General features: G+C 31.8%; 1 protein-coding gene across 6 annotated transcripts in view; it reads left to right on the top strand.

Annotated features, from left to right (window-relative positions):
• LOC101899005 (elongation of very long chain fatty acids protein AAEL008004-like) overlaps positions 1 to 15,834 on the top strand; it is a 170,856-nt gene extending 155,022 nt beyond the window's left edge. For 5 of the 6 annotated variants that reach the window (XM_059130751.1, XM_059130750.1, XM_059130749.1 and 2 more), the window contains 4 exons: positions 1,332 to 1,388; positions 1,462 to 1,704; positions 1,766 to 1,921; positions 13,946 to 15,834. In XM_059130751.1, the coding sequence (XP_058986734.1) occupies positions 1,332 to 1,388; positions 1,462 to 1,704; positions 1,766 to 1,921; positions 13,946 to 14,230 (741 nt within the window). In that variant the 3' untranslated portion in view covers positions 14,231 to 15,834. The remainder of the gene's footprint in view (positions 1 to 1,331; positions 1,389 to 1,461; positions 1,705 to 1,765; positions 1,922 to 13,945) is intronic. The other variant, XM_059130754.1, reaches the window with a different exon arrangement.
• The last annotated feature ends 1,375 nt before the right edge of the window (positions 15,835 to 17,209 follow it).

Here is a 17,209-nt window from a genome sequence, read left to right as displayed (position 1 = left end):
TATTTCCAAATTTCAGGAATTCAGCTCTATAGGTTGACCCAATACCAATTTGTACCAAATTTAGTACCATTTAGTACACATAAGTTCGAATTTCCAAAAGTTCCTCAAAATCTTATTCAAAATCTTATTTCAAAATTTGGACATTCCAGCTTTACTGGTTTATCCAAATCCAAATTGTACCAAATTTAGTACATTTTAGTACATATATGTAAAATTTTTCAAAACTACATCCATATCCCTATAATACACCCCAAAAGTAATCTTATTTGCAAATTTCAGAATACCAGCTATATTGGCTCACCAAATTCCAAATTGTACTAAATTTCGAAATTGTACTTTTCGTCCACATAAGTTCAAATTTCAAAAACTACCTGTATATCTCAATCCTACACTCCGCCAGTACTTTTAATTTCAAATTCAATTTTCAGCTCCATCCGTTCCTCAAAATTCAAATTGTACCAATTCCAGTATTAAGGATAGTACTTTTCGTATACATGAGTACGCACTTCCAAAAGTACATCGACCCTACTTCTTAACCTTGCTTGTCATTTCAAGTTTTTATCTCTAACTGTTTACATGATACGAAATGGTACTAAATGTAGCACATTTTAGTACTCATTCCAAATTTAAGAGTTCTAGCTCTACAGGTTCGTCAAAGGCAAATGGTACCATATTTGTACTTTTCGTAGCGTTCTATTACGAATTTCCATTTTAGATACTTTTTCTCAAAATAAAGGTGGGAATACATAAAGCGCTTATTTGGTTGGCTTCTTCGTAGAGGAAGAAAGGTTTAGGTTGACTAAATGCAATTTTAGCCTTTGGCTCCTTTGTTCATTTTTGAAGAAGCCAGCCGATGTACGTCATCCGAATAAGCCAGCGAAATAAGCCTATATGTATTCCCACCTTAAGAATTAAATTCGAGATTTCAAAACTGACAAGTTGCACACGACTTTATTAATGGATTATCAAAAACAGCTGATCGATTGTTGCAGAGAGAAGGAGAGTTGCAAGTGATCGCAAGATGAAATTTGCCTGGTAATAATTTGCAAACTTGCTGTCAAAATGTCTCTCTTGAATCACTCTCTTCTCTAGAATTTTTGTGCTAACAGACGATTTCAATTAAAAAAAGGTGTTAAGTTCTTTTTTTTTTTTTTTTGAATAACCAGACAGACCTAATACTTTAAACGTATATATATTAAATTTAAATATTTAAAAATTGCAGATATATTATTTTTCATTTCAGCAGCTAGCAAAATATAAAACAATTTACATTACATAGTTATTAATTTTATATTCTCTTTTTAATTTTTTTCTTCAAAATTTAACAACAGATGGTCCATGCTTGTTGGTGGTATTATTTCTCCAAATTCACAGAGTTCATGGATACGGTAAGTTGAACTACAGAAACGAAAATAATATTTAATTCCATAAAATCATATTAAAAAATATTCTCTTGCCCAGATATTCTTTGTGTTGCGCAAAAAGGAAAGTCAAATCACCACTCTGCACGTCATTCATCACGGCTGTATGCCCATGTCTGTGTGGTTCGGCGTTAAATTCACCCCCGGCGGCCACAGTACCTTCTTCGGTTTGCTCAATACCTTCGTACACATTATTATGTACACCTACTATATGTTCTCGGCCATGGGTCCACAATTCCAGAAATATTTGTGGTGGAAGAAATATTTGACAACTTTGCAAATGGTAAGTATTGAGAATTGTTTTAAAAGATTTGTTTTAATATTTTTCTCCGTCTCCATTTCAGGTGCAATTCATTTTGATCATGGTCCATGCCTTCCAATTGCTGTTCATCGAATGTAATTACCCCAAGGCCTTTGTTTGGTGGATTGGCATGCATGCCGTTATGTTCTTCTTCTTGTTCAACGAATTCTACAAACAGGCCTACAAGGGTCGCAAATCGGTAGGTTTTTGTTTCTTCTTGTTATGAGAAGAAATTTATTGTATTATGCGTATTAATAACTAGGTATATTTTTTTAGAAGCGAACAAGATTATAATGAAGGGATTTGGAGAATGGAAGTTCAGTATGTGCTGTGTAAAAATTGTAATGAAAACTCATTTTTGATGACAATGATACTTACAATGATTATTGGTCGCATTGATCTTCCATTCTATGCTCTTAAATATTAATTTTATACAAAAATTTTAAAAATTATTCTCTTCGAGCTTGAGGTCAATATAGTTTTTATACCATCCACCACATATAGTATGGAGGGTATATTAGGTCCGTCATTCCGTTTGTAACTCATTGAAATAATAATTTTAGACCCATCAAAGTATATACATTCTTGATTAGCGTAAAATTCTAAGACGATGTAGCACTGTCCATCCGTCTGTTGTAATCACGCTCTAGTCAAAAGAAATAAAGATAGAAGGCTAAATTTTTTGCACCGATCTGTCTTTTGTCTGTAGACAGGTCAAAGTTCGCAGATGGTATATACATCGGTCCACGATATCGTATAGCCCCCATATAAAGGTACCCCGTTATTGGGTATTTTAATGATTTTAACCACATTTTCAATGGAATAGCCTGAAAATCAACACAAGGAGTTCATTCTAAATACTTCAAGTTCACGATATCGTATATCCCCCATATAACTGTATCTCCCAGTATTCGGTAATTGGTTGATTTTAGCCACATTTATTAATGGAATTATCTGAAATTCTACACAAGGAGTTCTTTGTTTGTACTTTACCTTCTGGAAGAGAACTGTCTATAAGTCCACGATATCATATAGCCCCCATACAATTGTGACCCCCTCCCCCACCCGAAATTCGGTATTTGGATGATTTCAGCCACACTTTTCAATGGAATAGTCTAAAAATCCACACAAGGAGTACCCCCTGAAAGGGAATTGTCTGTGTAGGTCTACGTTTTAGTATAAACCCCATATAACGCTACCCTGAGATATTCGGAATTTCCAGGATTTCCGCGACATTATTAACCGGAATTGCGTCAAATTTCGTATTTGAAGTTCGTAATGGGTACTACAACCTATGACAGAAAATTGTCTATACAAGTCTACGTCTTAGTATAGCCCCCACACAACAGCACCTCTCTTTTTTCGTTATTTTCATGATATTATTCATCGGAATTGTATCAAATTTCGTATTTGAAGTTCGGAATCGTTGATACATCGTCAGTGTTGATCTACAAAAATATTAAAACTGTAAATCACTCCTGAAGGTATGTTGACCTCAAGCTCAAAAAAGTTCTACTTACGCTCTGTTCTAAAATCTGCAGGAATCTACTAGTTTTGCAATTTTTTTCCGATATTGAAAAGGAAAATCGGTTATCGTTGTAAAAACTTTTACATTCTTGTAATTCTGGATTAATTTCTTAATTTCCATTAATTTCTATGTCCCAGAATGTAAAAGAATAAAAAACTTTTTTCTACGATAAATCGCTTATCATTTTTGAAATCGAAATAAAAATGCAAAACTAGAATATTCATGAACAGAGCTAATATATTGAAATTATTTTATGCTCTGTTCCAGAACATTCAAGGATTTACTAGCTAAGAAATTATTTGTTTTAGAAATAGTTTTATAACTAACATATCTTTCTCATAATATCTAGTTTTGAAAACTAACATTTTTCTCATAAAATCTATTAAATATTTGAAAATTAATTGAAATTTCCCTTATGTAGTTTCTTATAATCTTGTTCGCTGTATCATTAGCATTAGTATTATTACATCATTTAGATATATTTGCATTATTAGTGATTCAAAAACAAATCTAAACAAAAATTAATTGCAAAATTAAGACATTGCACATTCAATACATTGCACCTGGTTGGGGAAAACAAAGTTTATTTTTGTTGTAATTTCTAACATCAAATAGCATTAACTAGTATAACTCTTTGTTGCAATGGCATTAACTCGCGTATAACAGTTAATGGCACCGAGGATAATTTTTAATGTGTCCCAAAATTGGCACGAAATAACAGCTAAATTTTAAAAATTGCTTCAAAATAATGGGCCGGAAGTTAACATTAAAAATCACCATCTGATGCAGATTATAATTTAAAAGAAATTAAGAAGTTATTCTAAACAATAGCGGGGGTTTCTGGTAAAAAATTCTAGCTAGTTTTAGTTCACTATTTTAGCGGTGAATTTTTTAAACACTCTGGGGCTTAAAAAATAATTCACCATGGAATGTCGTTAATTTTTCCGTGGATGTCCATACTTCCAAGTGTATGCTCTTTCAAAATGCCTTATTTTTCCCTTTTTTGTAAGATCAAGCTGGTCAGGTCGGGTATACAGAAAAGACTTCCTATGTAGTGTAACCTCGAAAGGCATATCCAATTCCCAAACGAATTTAATGTAGGTTGGCATTTTGGGTTGTCTTTGGATAAAAATTTGCCTTCTAAAATTTTTCAACTTTTTGTCAAAAGCTCTTCTCGTATTTAGCTGTACCGGCCGTCTGGAGGAAATTTAAAGTCACATTTCCCAACTGAAATATCTGTACCCTTATATTTTGGTCTTATTGTAAAACATCGGTAACTTTCAAACGCAAAATTTTAATATAAAAAATAAATAAAAGTTGACAACATTGCTATCTATCGTTAGACCGTACCGACTACTTTAATATCGTCGCTAACCTATCGATAAAATTCGTTAATTACCGAAATTATAAGCACTTGAAATTTACCGATTTTTTCGGTTACTCAGAAAATGAGGTACAGAATTCCACCACTGGTTTCAGGTTTTGGGCTGTTCCCCAGTAGTTACGATTTTGAAATTCAAACAATTTTCAAAATTTAAGACCAACAAACCGAACCAACTCAACGCCGTCTTTATACCCTACACCATATCCTTCCGTATGTAACTCCTCGAAATACTCCTGTCACCCCCAACAAAGTATATATATTCTTCTTGATCGATATATCCGATATATCACATATTCACCCCAGACCTTGGGTTAATACAAATATGTATGTAATTTGAAGAGAACCGGATGCTTATTTCGGATTTATGATTGTTTTGGGTATTCAAATGTTGACCCTTTATGGGGGAGCTACCAGAAGGAATAGGCCGATTTCTACAATCTTTAATAACATATCTTTCGTTGATGGAAATATTGAGATGTAACAAGTCTGAATGGAATCAGATGTTAATTACCCGTTTTATGAGGGGGTACTAGAAGAGGTGTAGCGCACCTGACCTTGGACTAATAAAAATATTGTGATCTGTGAAATTTGAGGACATTCGGACTCTTATTTCACATTTTATAAGAGTTATAACTTAAAATGTTTCTGGAGGACCGATATTGTCCATTTTCGCCTCTGCCCTAAGACTTATGCAAATATTAGGATTTGCAAAGTTGAAGCAAAATCGGATTATGTTTTCTCTTTCTGTGCAGTAAATTATTTTCTTTGAAAATTTCGACCTTTTGTGGAGGAGGTACCAGAAGGAGTGAAGCTAGATTGCCCATCTTCGAACTCGATCTAAGTTTGACAATAATATTACGATGTACCATGTTTGGATCAAATCGCATACTCTCTTCGAGAGTTATCGTGCCAACCAGACAGACATACGGACATCCCTAGATCCACTCCAAATGTCCTGAAAAGGATTTTGCCCAAAGAGACATAGGGTCACAATTCGTTATTTCGATTAAGCACGTTTTGGTATGAACCCTCCCTAGCCATATGCCTGAGGGTATAATAAATAAATACATCATTATGAAATTATATCGAAATCCAGTGTATTGGTAGATGATATGTACATGTAGTTGTTGTTTGAAAAAATATTCACTAATTCATTAAAAGTCCATAAATTAGATTGATGTTCATTCGAAAGGCTTTTCATAATTTGCCATAACGTTGTAAACATAAAACATTTATTTGATACCCATCGTAGAGCCATAAAAAAAATCGAAACTATTTTCTAATATTTTTCCCCTCACGTTGTTATCACACGAATGGTGGTGTCGTCACTCACTTTTTGGCCCAAATGCCATGGCAGCAGCAGTTGAGTTTCAAATTTGGATAAAAATTTCATTGACATTGATTTTGTTGTGGTATGTGTCGACATATAAATATTTTGTCGTACCTACAAACGCTGGCCCAGCCATCGGCCATGGCAACATCTAACAGTACATACAACAAGCACAACAACAATAGCAAACACATAACAATGTCACCATTGTGTGTGTTTTTTTCTTGCTGCGGTACTATTGGCCCATTCCGCCAGTCATGAATGGAACGCCAGTTACTAAAAATAACCCCATTCAAAATACAATATCTTCCAAAAACAAAAACAAAAAAAATACAAAATTCAATTCAATACAACTCCAAGCAAATCAAATGTTTGCTTTCATTTCGAATTATTTTTCGTTTCGCTTTACCAGTGTTAAGAGAGCCACACGACACGTTGATTTTAAAGTGAAATATGGGTCTTTGGGTCTTTCAGTCAGTTGACCATAATTCACATTGTCTAGCTGTTACAGCGCAGCTCACATTTGCACAGTGTCTTGAAATTATTCAAAATTTTCAAATATTACCACATTTGGCGAGACAAAAATCATTTGCACCCAATAGATTGTTGTTAGCGTTAGACTGTTCGGGTGATCTTACCAACGTTTAATAGTCAAATCATAGTCTTTGATGATAATGTATGTTTTTGTTGTTGCTGTCTGTCTGTCATCATCATCAGCAGCAGCATCACCGTCTCACCATCTTGAGTAACAAAAAAACAAGTGAAAGTTTACTCTGAACGCGCAAACCCATGAATAAAAACCATTTGCCTCACACCGGTCCCATAGATGTGAACAGACGATCTGCTTCGACCATAAGCGTTAAGCGTCGCAGCCAGTGAGAAAAGAAACCATTAACACCAAAACAACAACAAAAAAACTACCAACTGAAGAGAAAAAATTACATAATAATCGTAATGATGATAGGTTTTCTTTGTCCGAATAGTTGATCGTCATTGGGTGGTTTGGTGGCTGGATAGAGCAGCCAACTGACCGGCTGGCTGTAGCCGGTCTATTTGATTACACACAATTTTTCTTGGAGGCTTTTTTGACATGTGTTTTTTTTCGAATATTTTTTGTTAATATGAAAAATTTACAAATCTTAATTGAATAACTGTCTAGAGCTCAAACCATTGGGTGCCATAGATGAGAGACATTTTTATCTGGTTTTTGAGACATAGGAGAGATAGACACTCTCTTTAAAAAACGAGTTTATTTGCAATGAATTTGCCAAAATTGTTTAACAGGGGATTAATTTGTAATTAGCTGAATTGAAAACTGAGTTTTAGGGAAATTTGGAAAGCTTTTTAAATTTACGGAATGTAGGGATCGGAATTTATGTTCTATGTTTCGTGCAAATATTGCATAATACAATGTGTATTATGTCTAGGATGGTTGGTATTGAAAAGCAGATATATCGGTCCACGTTTAGTTATAGCCCCATATAGCTGTACCTACCTCTATTCGGTATTTTAATGATTTTAGCGACATTTTTACGTGTTTGCATAGCCCTCGTGTAACGGTACCTCTTAAATTCTGTATTTTAATGATTTTAGTGCCATTATTCTCCGGAATTGTTTCAAATTTCGTATTTGAAGTTCGCAATAGGTACTGCAAGCTATGACAGTAGGTCCACGTCTCCGTGTAGCCCACATATAACAGTACTTCCCTATATTTGGTATTTGGATGATATTAGCGACTTTATTCAACGGAATTGTTTAAAATTTCGTATTTGAAGTTCGGAATCGCTACTACAGCCTATATCAAAAAATTACATTGGCAGATTGACGTCTTCGTGCTTTTAAAAATTTTCAAGTTCCTTCCAAATGGTGGAGAGTAATAAAAGTTCGGTTCGGCCGAATTTATATGCTTTTTTACTGGTTTTCTGTTTATCACAAAAATTATCGTAAGAAATTTGATAGAAACATAAGGATGTGAAAAATAAAAACCAAATCGGGGATGCTTTTTACTAAATGAGCATTTTTGCGGGGGGTACCTTTGGATCAACCAACATCGTTCCTGTTCAAATTTAATCCAGAATTGTTAAACAAATAAGTTAAACAATGAGTTCAAAGTTGTCATACTCAATAGCCATTCTAAGTGGAGGACAGGGATTCGAAAATCGATTTGTTTAAACATATTTGGGGTCCAAATCATATTGACCGATTGAAGGAAAGAATATTAGTTCTGCCAACTTACATGTCCTCCAAGAATTGCCTAACAAATTCTTTCTCAGAGTGTAAGACAGATTAATTCTCTCTTCTAAGAAAACTCAGGAGGTACTCTTACCTCTGTAAGAACCTGCAAGCAATCGGCTGATGAATTTGTACCGGCCATAAAAAGAAACAAGGCAAGCCAAAATTTTCCGGATGTGCCGTTACATACGAATCTAGGCTACACGAAGATTTTGCACAATTTTCTCACATAGGAGGTGATATTCAATACCAAATTAAAAACAATTCCATTAAAAAATATGGCACAAATCATGAAAAATTGGTAGATTATATGGGGGCTGCTGATCAAGAATACACATATTTTGTGGGGTCTAAAATCGAGGAATTACAAATGGAATATTAAAAGAAATGCTCCGAAATGTTCGCTCGTATTCTTGAATCCGAGCGGGGGTATTCCTACGTATAAAAGAAACCGATTACACTCCATTTTTCATATGGGTCGAATGAAAAATTTGCTCGTTCTCGAGTAAAATTCGCTCGAAATCCATCAGATTCTACTCCTGCTGAGAATTTGTCTAGAAAAAAACGAGCAACTCTAAGCTCTGTTTCAAAGACGAATTCCAGTATGGGGTAACCAGACAGATTGCCAATCGTGTAATTAAATAACACTGTGTGACAAAATTCATTTTTTCTATAAACACGGGGGTATTCAGCAGATTGTGAAAATGGACTAAAAAAAGATAACACATGTCTCGGCGTTTTGAAAGTTTACAACAAAAAGTACCCAAAATAGAGGAATTAAGTTTCCCCCTATTACACACTTTTGGACATTTTGGAATTAAGATTGCTCAAAATCTGTGCATTTTTGGTACAATATTTTGAAAGAAATATTTTGGTTGTAAATTTAACCCTCAAACGTGTCAGCAAGGTCCTTTTCTACAATATGGTTAAAAACACCCTTGAAACGAGGGTGTAGCAAGTCGAAATATTCCACTAAATTATTTGTCATAAAATTCTACTATGGGTCCTCGGATACATCAAGAGTCTTAAACTTACCTAAACATCATGTGTCAAAAACACATTTTAGGATTAAAGCCGTACTTTGAGTGAGTCTGGACAAAAATGCCTAGGAAAGCATTATTTTAGAAAGCTGACGTCAAAGACAAAAATATTCTTCATAAAATTTTACTTTGAGTCAAAAAAGTTAAGAAATCTCTATTTGGACTGTATACAAAAAAAAAATTTCTTCAATTTTCCCAAAAAAAAAAAAAAAAAAAAAAAAAAATATTCCCTAATTTTTTTTCATTAATTTTCATCGGACTTTTTTCGAATTGACACCTCAAATTAACATAAAATTTCATTTAAGGCAAAAAGTCTTAAAATAAGAAATATTCTATACAATATTTCTCTAGAAATCTCAGAACAAACCATGTATCTAGGTACCATAGTTACTATAAAAATTAAGTCCCAAATTTATGTACTAAAAGTGAAAAATATGTATTTTATTTTTTACTGTTAATTTAGCAAGTTTTCAATCCCAAATCTCCAATTATTCTTCATTTTTGGGGATGACGTCAAAGACAAATATAATCATCATCAAAGTTTACTATATGTTACCAAAGAAAAGAAATCTCTATTTCGACTGTTTACCAAAAAATCCTTGCTTCAATGTTACCAAAAAAACCGAAAATATAATAATTTTAATTTTTTAATAATTTTAATTTATAATTTTTCAGTCCAAATTTTCATCGAACTTTTTTCAAGTTGACACCTGAAAGTAACAAAAAAAAAACATGTTTTAGGCAAAAGGTGTCAAAGGAAGAAATGTTGTATACAAAATTTCACTACAAATCTCAGAATAAATCATATATCTAGGTATTATAGTTTTCATGAAAATGGCATTCCAAATTTGTGTATTAAAAGTGAAAATTATGTGCTTGTTTTTTTACTGTTAATTTAACATGTTTCCAATCCGAGTCAAAATCTCCCTTTATAATTTATTTTTTGGGAAAAGTGTCAAAGACAAAAATGTTCTCCATCAATTTTTACTATACGTCACAAAAGTAAAGAAATCTCTATTTCGACTGTATACCTAAAAAAAAAACATTTGCCTCAGTGTACCTCAAAAACCCTGAAAATATTCCCCCACTTTTTTGGATCAATTTTTCCTGGGACTTTTTTCGAGTTAACTAACACCTGAAAGTAATATAAAATTTCGTTTTACACAAAAGTTGTCAAAGGAAGAAATATTCTATACAAATTTTCACTATAATCTCCGAATAAACCATGTTCTTAAGTACACTAGTGTTTTATGAAAATTACATTCCAAATGTTTGTACTAAAAGAGAAAATTATGGCTTTGCTAATTTTACTGTTAATTAAACATGTTTTCAATACGAGTCGAAATCTCCATTTATACCTAATTTTAGAAGGATTATGTTAATGACAAAAATATTCCTAATCAAATTTCACTATAAGTCACCAAAAGAACAGAAATCTCTATTTCGACTGTATACCTCAAAAACCCCGAAAATAATCCCTAACTTTTTGGATCAAAATTTCCTGGTACTTTTTTCGATTTGACACCTGAAAGTTACATAAAAATTCGTTTTAGGCTGAAGGTGACCAAAGAAGAATATTCTATACAAAATTTCACTATACATCTCAGAATAAACCATATATCTAGGGATAATAGTTTTTATAAAAAATCACATTCAAAATGTATGTACTGAATGGGAAAATTATCTCTTTGCTTTACTGTTAATTTAACACGTATCCAATCCCAGTCAAATTCTCCCTTTATACTTCATTTTTTGCGAAAAGTGTCAAAGACAAAAATGTTTTCCACAAATTTTTACCTTATGTCACAAAAGTAAAGAAATCTCTATTTCGACTGTATACCTAAAAAAAACCATTTGCATCAGTGTCCCGCAAAAACCCCGAAAATATTTCCCAACTTTTTTGGATCAATTTTTCCTGGGACTTTTTTCGAGTTGACACCTGAAAGTAATATAAAATTTCATTTTACACAAAAGTTGTCAAAAGAAGAAATATTCTATTATAAATTTCACTGTATATCTCAGAATAAACCATATATCTAGGTACAATAGTTTTCATGAAAATGACATTCCAAATTTGTGTATTAAAAGTGAAAATTATGTGCTTGTTTTTTTACTGTTAATTTAACATGTTTCCAATCCGAGTCAAAATCTCCCTTTATTTTTTATTTTTTGGGAAAAGTGTCAAAGACAAAAATGTTCTTCATCAATTTTTACTATATGTCACAAAAGTAAAGAAATATCTATTTCGACTATATACCTAAAAAACATTTGCATCAGTGTTCCTCAAAAACCTCGAAAATTTTTCCCCAATTTTTTTGGATCAATTTTTCCTGGGACTTTTTTCGAGTTGACACCTGAAAGTAATATAAAATTTCGTTTTACACAAAAGTTGTCAAAAGAAGAAATATTCTATACAAAATTTCACTATGAATCTCAGAATAAACCATGTTCCTAAGTACACTATTTATTTTTATCAGAATTACATTTCAAATGTTTGTACTAAAAGAGAAAATTATGTGTTTCCATTTTTACTGCTAATTAAACATGTTTTCAATCCCAGTCAAAATCTCCATTTATACCTAATTTTAGAAGGATTATGTTAATGAGAAAAATATTCCTAATCAAATTTCACTATAAGTCGCCAAAAAACGGAAATCTCTATTTCGACTGTATACCTAAAAAAAAACATTTGCATCAGTGTACCTCAAAAAACCCGAAAATATTTCCCAATTTTTTCGATCAATTTTTCCTAGGACTTTTTTCGAGTTGACACCTGAAAGTAACAAAAAAATTCTTTTTAGGCAAAGTTGTCAAAAAAAAAGAAATATTCTATACAAAATTTCACTATAAATCTCAGAATAAACCATGTTCTTAAGTACACTAGTTTTTTATGAAAATTACATTCCAAATGTTTGTACTAAAAGAGAAAATTATGTGTTTCCATTTTTACTGTTAATTAAACATGTTTTCAATCCGAGTCAAAATCTCTATTTATACCTCATTTTAGAAGGATTATGTTAATGAATTTTTTCGATTTGACACCTGAAAACTACATAAAAATTCATTTTAGGCTGAAGGTGACCAAAGAAGAAATATTCTATACAAAATTTCACTATACATCTCAGAATAAACCATATATCTAGGGATAATAGTTTTTATAAAAAATCACATTCAAAATTTATGTACTGAAAGGGAAAATTATCTCTTTGCTTTACTGTTAATTAAACACGTATCCAATCCCAGTCAAATTCTCTCTTTATACTTCATTTTTTTGGGGGAAGCGTCAGAGAAAGAATTATTCTAGATCAAATTTCATTGTAAGTTTCCGGACAAAAGAAATTTGTATACCTAATATTTATTATACAAAATAACATAAAGTTTTGGTAATAAAAAACCTAGTTTATATCTGAAAAATTTAGCATTTTTTTCCAATTTTCCTATAATTTCACTGTTTAATAGCCAGTCTGGTTTGTGGTAAATGCCAAGTGAACTCGACAGTACTTGTACTTGCATTTAAAACCCAAAGAAGATTTGGGTTATTAGACACCAGTAAGTCATATATATTAAAAATGCACTTTATGTGAGTTTGTGCTAAACTCCCCAACAAAGCATAACTTAAGAAGGATGACGTCAAAGTCAAAAATATTCTTCACCAAATTTTACTATAAGTTACCAAAGAAAATAAATCTCTATTTTGACTGTATACCAAAAAAAATCCTTGCTTCATTGTTCTCAAAAAAACCGAAAATATTCCCTAATTTTTCTGATCAACTTTTCCTCGGATTTTTTCGAGTTGACGCCTTCCTTCCCTTCATACTTCAGTTTTTGGGGAAAGTGTCAGAGAAAGAATTATTCCAGAAAGGGTTTGACTCCTTAAAAGTTCATTTTATTAATAAATTTGGACAATTCTTTATATATGTAGATATGATAAATGATTCTGACATTTGCTCAATTGTTACAAATTTCAATGTACGCTCCAGATATACAAAAAAAAAAAAATAATGTTTTAAATTAGATATGCGTTACCTGGGAGGGAATACAGCCAGCTGAAAAAAATATATAAAAAGTACAAAGTGCAATTTATAAAGATTCCCAAAAAAATTGGCATGGATTTGAGCGAGCGCAATATTTTTTTTTATTTTGAAAAAAAAAAAAAAATCAAAAAAAAAAATAGTTAGTAAATCAGATCTTAGATCAAAATTTAATGAATTTTAAATATTTTCGCCTTGTCTTAATCAAATATAAAAAAGAGTAAAACTATTAAAATTGAATCAATTGACTTTTTTTTCCAAATAATGCAAATATTTTTTTTTCAACTTTATGGTGTTGTTTGTTGTTGTTATTGTTGTATTTCATCATGTAGTTGTATTTCTAACATTTTTTTTAATAACATTTTAATGGTAATCATCCAACAATATTCTACTTTTATGTGCGCTCGCTCCATCTTCAACCAAAAACCAACCACACCACCATCCATTTGTGACAAAAAAATGTGTTTGCCGCTACCGCAACGACAACGTAACGTAACTTATCTGCCACTACTACGTCATTCAACGATGCAATCTTTAACCCTAAATGCCACAATAATACCCAATTACAATATAAACAACTACGCTTTGCTAATTTTTGTTGTAAAACCGTAAATTCTATGTATCGCCCTGCTCATTGTTAATAATACTACAAAATATCGATTTTTTTGGTATGTTTAGCAATACAAGAATTTATTAATGTTCTGCTTGCAGCGTCCCGAAAAGCTAAGGAAGGAAGATGAACCCCTACTGGCCAACGGCCATGCCAATGGCGATTGCCAGACAACGGAAAAGAAGCTATTGAATGGTCATGCCAATGGCAAACTCATGGCCAATGGCAGCAGCAGTGCGAAATCCTCGAACGGCTACAGCAGCAGCAACAGCAATGGTTACAAGAATGGCGCCGTGCTGGCCAATGGCGTCAACGGTCACACAACAGAGCTGACGCAGCGAAAGGTGAAATAATACAAGGCCAAAAATGGCAAACGTAAAATGCTGAAAAAGAAATTGGACATTTAATCGATAGAAATCTAATAGAAACAACAACAACATAGAGCTGAGAGACCGATCGCTAGAAAATCAATTGGAACTTAATTGCAATAATTCTAATATTACAACAACAAAAAGAGAAAAAAAACACAAACACAAAAGTAAATACAACAACACCTAAAACAATAACTATTGTTTTGTAGTCTAGACAATGAAAACCTAAAACCAAGGGATCTCCTAACTTCAGTTATGGCCTGTAACCCGCTCGAGTCTGGCCTGGCTCTGAAGAGTCTAAAAAATCCCAAGCAAAAAACTTCTACATTAGCCGAATAGTTGAGAAGACAAAACATAACAAGCGTTGTATTAAACTAAAGATTTCTATACAATTTACAACAACAAAAACAAAAAAACAAACATTTTGTGATGTATTTTCTTTTTATAAAAAAAAAACATATTTTTTGTGTACATTTTTTCCAAATAGTTCCGTAACATTTACAAAAAACAACAACAACAACAATATAATACACGCAGACACACACAAAAAAAACCATTTTTTCAAGGCATAAAAGATTGACAGGACTGGGCTGAAGGAAAACAAACTCCAAAAAGTGAGGTTATGGCAATATTTTTTTTAGAAAATAAAAAAAAGTAATTTAAAATAAATATTTGGGAATTTGTATTCAGACAAAATTAAAAGATAAATTTTAAACATAACCCCACTTCTAATAACTTTGGAATCCATTAATTAGCTCCGTGTCTTTATTCTTTAGCTCCAAGAAAATTGGTTGGTTTTCCTAAAAACTCTAATTCTTTTTCTACGTTGGTCTTAAGTTTCAAAAATACACACACACACACACAGTTTTATACAATGTTATATATACAACTAATTATTTTGTTATATGTTTTTCATTCTTTTGTTCTTTACAAAAAAATTAAGCAGATAAAAAACCCCAACAAATCTTTATAAAAATTTTGTAGCTTTTTAAAGTAAGTAAATTAAAAAAAAAAATATTCGCTTTAGTTGTACAAATTATAAAAACAAAAGAAAAAAACAAAACAAATTACAAATACGAGTCGAAGCCGCAAAGAGAAGGTTTATATAGTTTAAAATATAAATTAATTTAATTAAAAAGAAACAAAAAAAAACACAACAAATGTATAAACTATTTAATATATAAACTTAAAAAAACAAAACAAAAAATACATAATAATATTATTATAAACAAACTATATTTAAAAAACAAACAAATTAAATTTATTGTGAGGTTATGTTATTATATATAGGTAATAAATAAATAAAGAGAAAAATCGTATCTTTTTTTTAAATTAATAATTTTGTATAAAAAACCAACAAAAATGTTATGTTTAATTAAATTAAAACGAGTCATGCTTTAGCAAAACAACAAAAAAAAAATAAACGAAAAAAAAACAACAAACCAATTTGAATTCATTTATTACAAAAAAAAATCAAAATTACTTCTCCAATATTTGGCACAAAATGAGAAAACATTTCCCCTTGCAACTCCCAAAAGCAAGGCAAATTCATTTACCAAATTCCTTAGCATACCTTCAGGCGTAAATTGTTTTGCTCTTCAAGCAAAATCCATTGAAAAAGGGAGGAACTAATAAACAGACATGGCTAATAACCAAGAAAAACTAAAACAAAACAAACTGGAGAATTGTATTTATTTTTAAGTACTACAATAATAATTATTAATTATTATTATAAATAGAAATTAGCACCTAAGTTTTGTAGTTCATATATACAAAGCCACAGTCACATTTACACAGATCTTTACAATACAACACATCCAAAACAAAAATAAAACAACAGCTCTCCAACAACATCAATAACTCCGCTCCGCTCCGCTCCCCTTCCCCTCCCTCTTCCCTTTACAACCCATCCATAAATAAATATATTAATTATAAATATAAATATATTTACATCATACTGCTAAAAAGGTAATCATATGTGTTATAATAATATAATTTAATATTTTTTTGTGTATAAAGTATAATCATACCAACTGGGCGTTAAGGAAGTTGAACATATTTTTTTCAAATACAAACAATAAAAAAAAATAAAACTGGAATAAAATGAAACAGAAAAAATTATCTAAAAATTCAATTTTGAATTGTTTTTTATTTTGTTGACGGATATACGACTACTATGTAATAAATAAATGGAAAGTTTGGAAGTGAGTATATATTTTGAAATTTGACCTTTTTGTTTTTTTTTTTAAGCAATAAGGAGGTTAAGTAGGTTGGCTGAAATTGGAACATAATTGCAAGCGGATGTAATATTTACCCCAAAGCATAGGATTTACAAAACTTTGGATATCCCATTCAGTCGGTAACGTAGTAGAGCCAAATTATCCATTTACAAAGCTGAACAATTCCGCCAGTTATGACGGATTTTTCTTTTATAAAAAGCGAATCGACCTACCGGATTATAAAACGACCTCAGTAAACTCCTGAATTTTGTAGAGAGATCCAAATTGCAGCTACTTATTTTTCAAATAGTTTCTTAGACATTGATTGGTCTGACAGATCGAGTTGGGACCAAGTGAGTTAAACACCGTTACTAAAAAAAATTATAATCCCCTAAAATTTGGAAGTTATAGGTTGTTGTTGTAGCAGTTCGTACTGTTGCCTCCGTTTTGATTATATCTTCTCTAATCTGGCTCTGCTGCTAACTCCAAATTCAAAAAGGTGATACCGGTCGCTGTATTTATTGGGTCCACAGCGATACGGGAGTTAGGTGAATAGGTTTGGGCAGTTGAAAATGTGCAACGTGTCATGTCGGCCTGTGCCACATGCTGACCAAATATTCTCCGCATTGCTGTCAATTCGAGCTCAATACGAATTGAGGCGGCCCGCACCAGGCAGATCTCAGTTTTTCCAAAAATACTCTCGTTTGTAGCGGCAGCTCTCGTACTTCAGCTGCTATGGATC

Source organism: Musca domestica, unplaced genomic scaffold, assembly GCF_030504385.1.
Source record: "Musca domestica strain aabys unplaced genomic scaffold, Musca_domestica.polishedcontigs.V.1.1 79, whole genome shotgun sequence".
Taxonomy (NCBI): Eukaryota; Metazoa; Arthropoda; class Insecta; order Diptera; family Muscidae; genus Musca; species Musca domestica.
The sequence above is the reverse complement of the archived record's forward strand: the minus strand, read 5'-3'. Positions and strand labels throughout refer to the sequence as shown.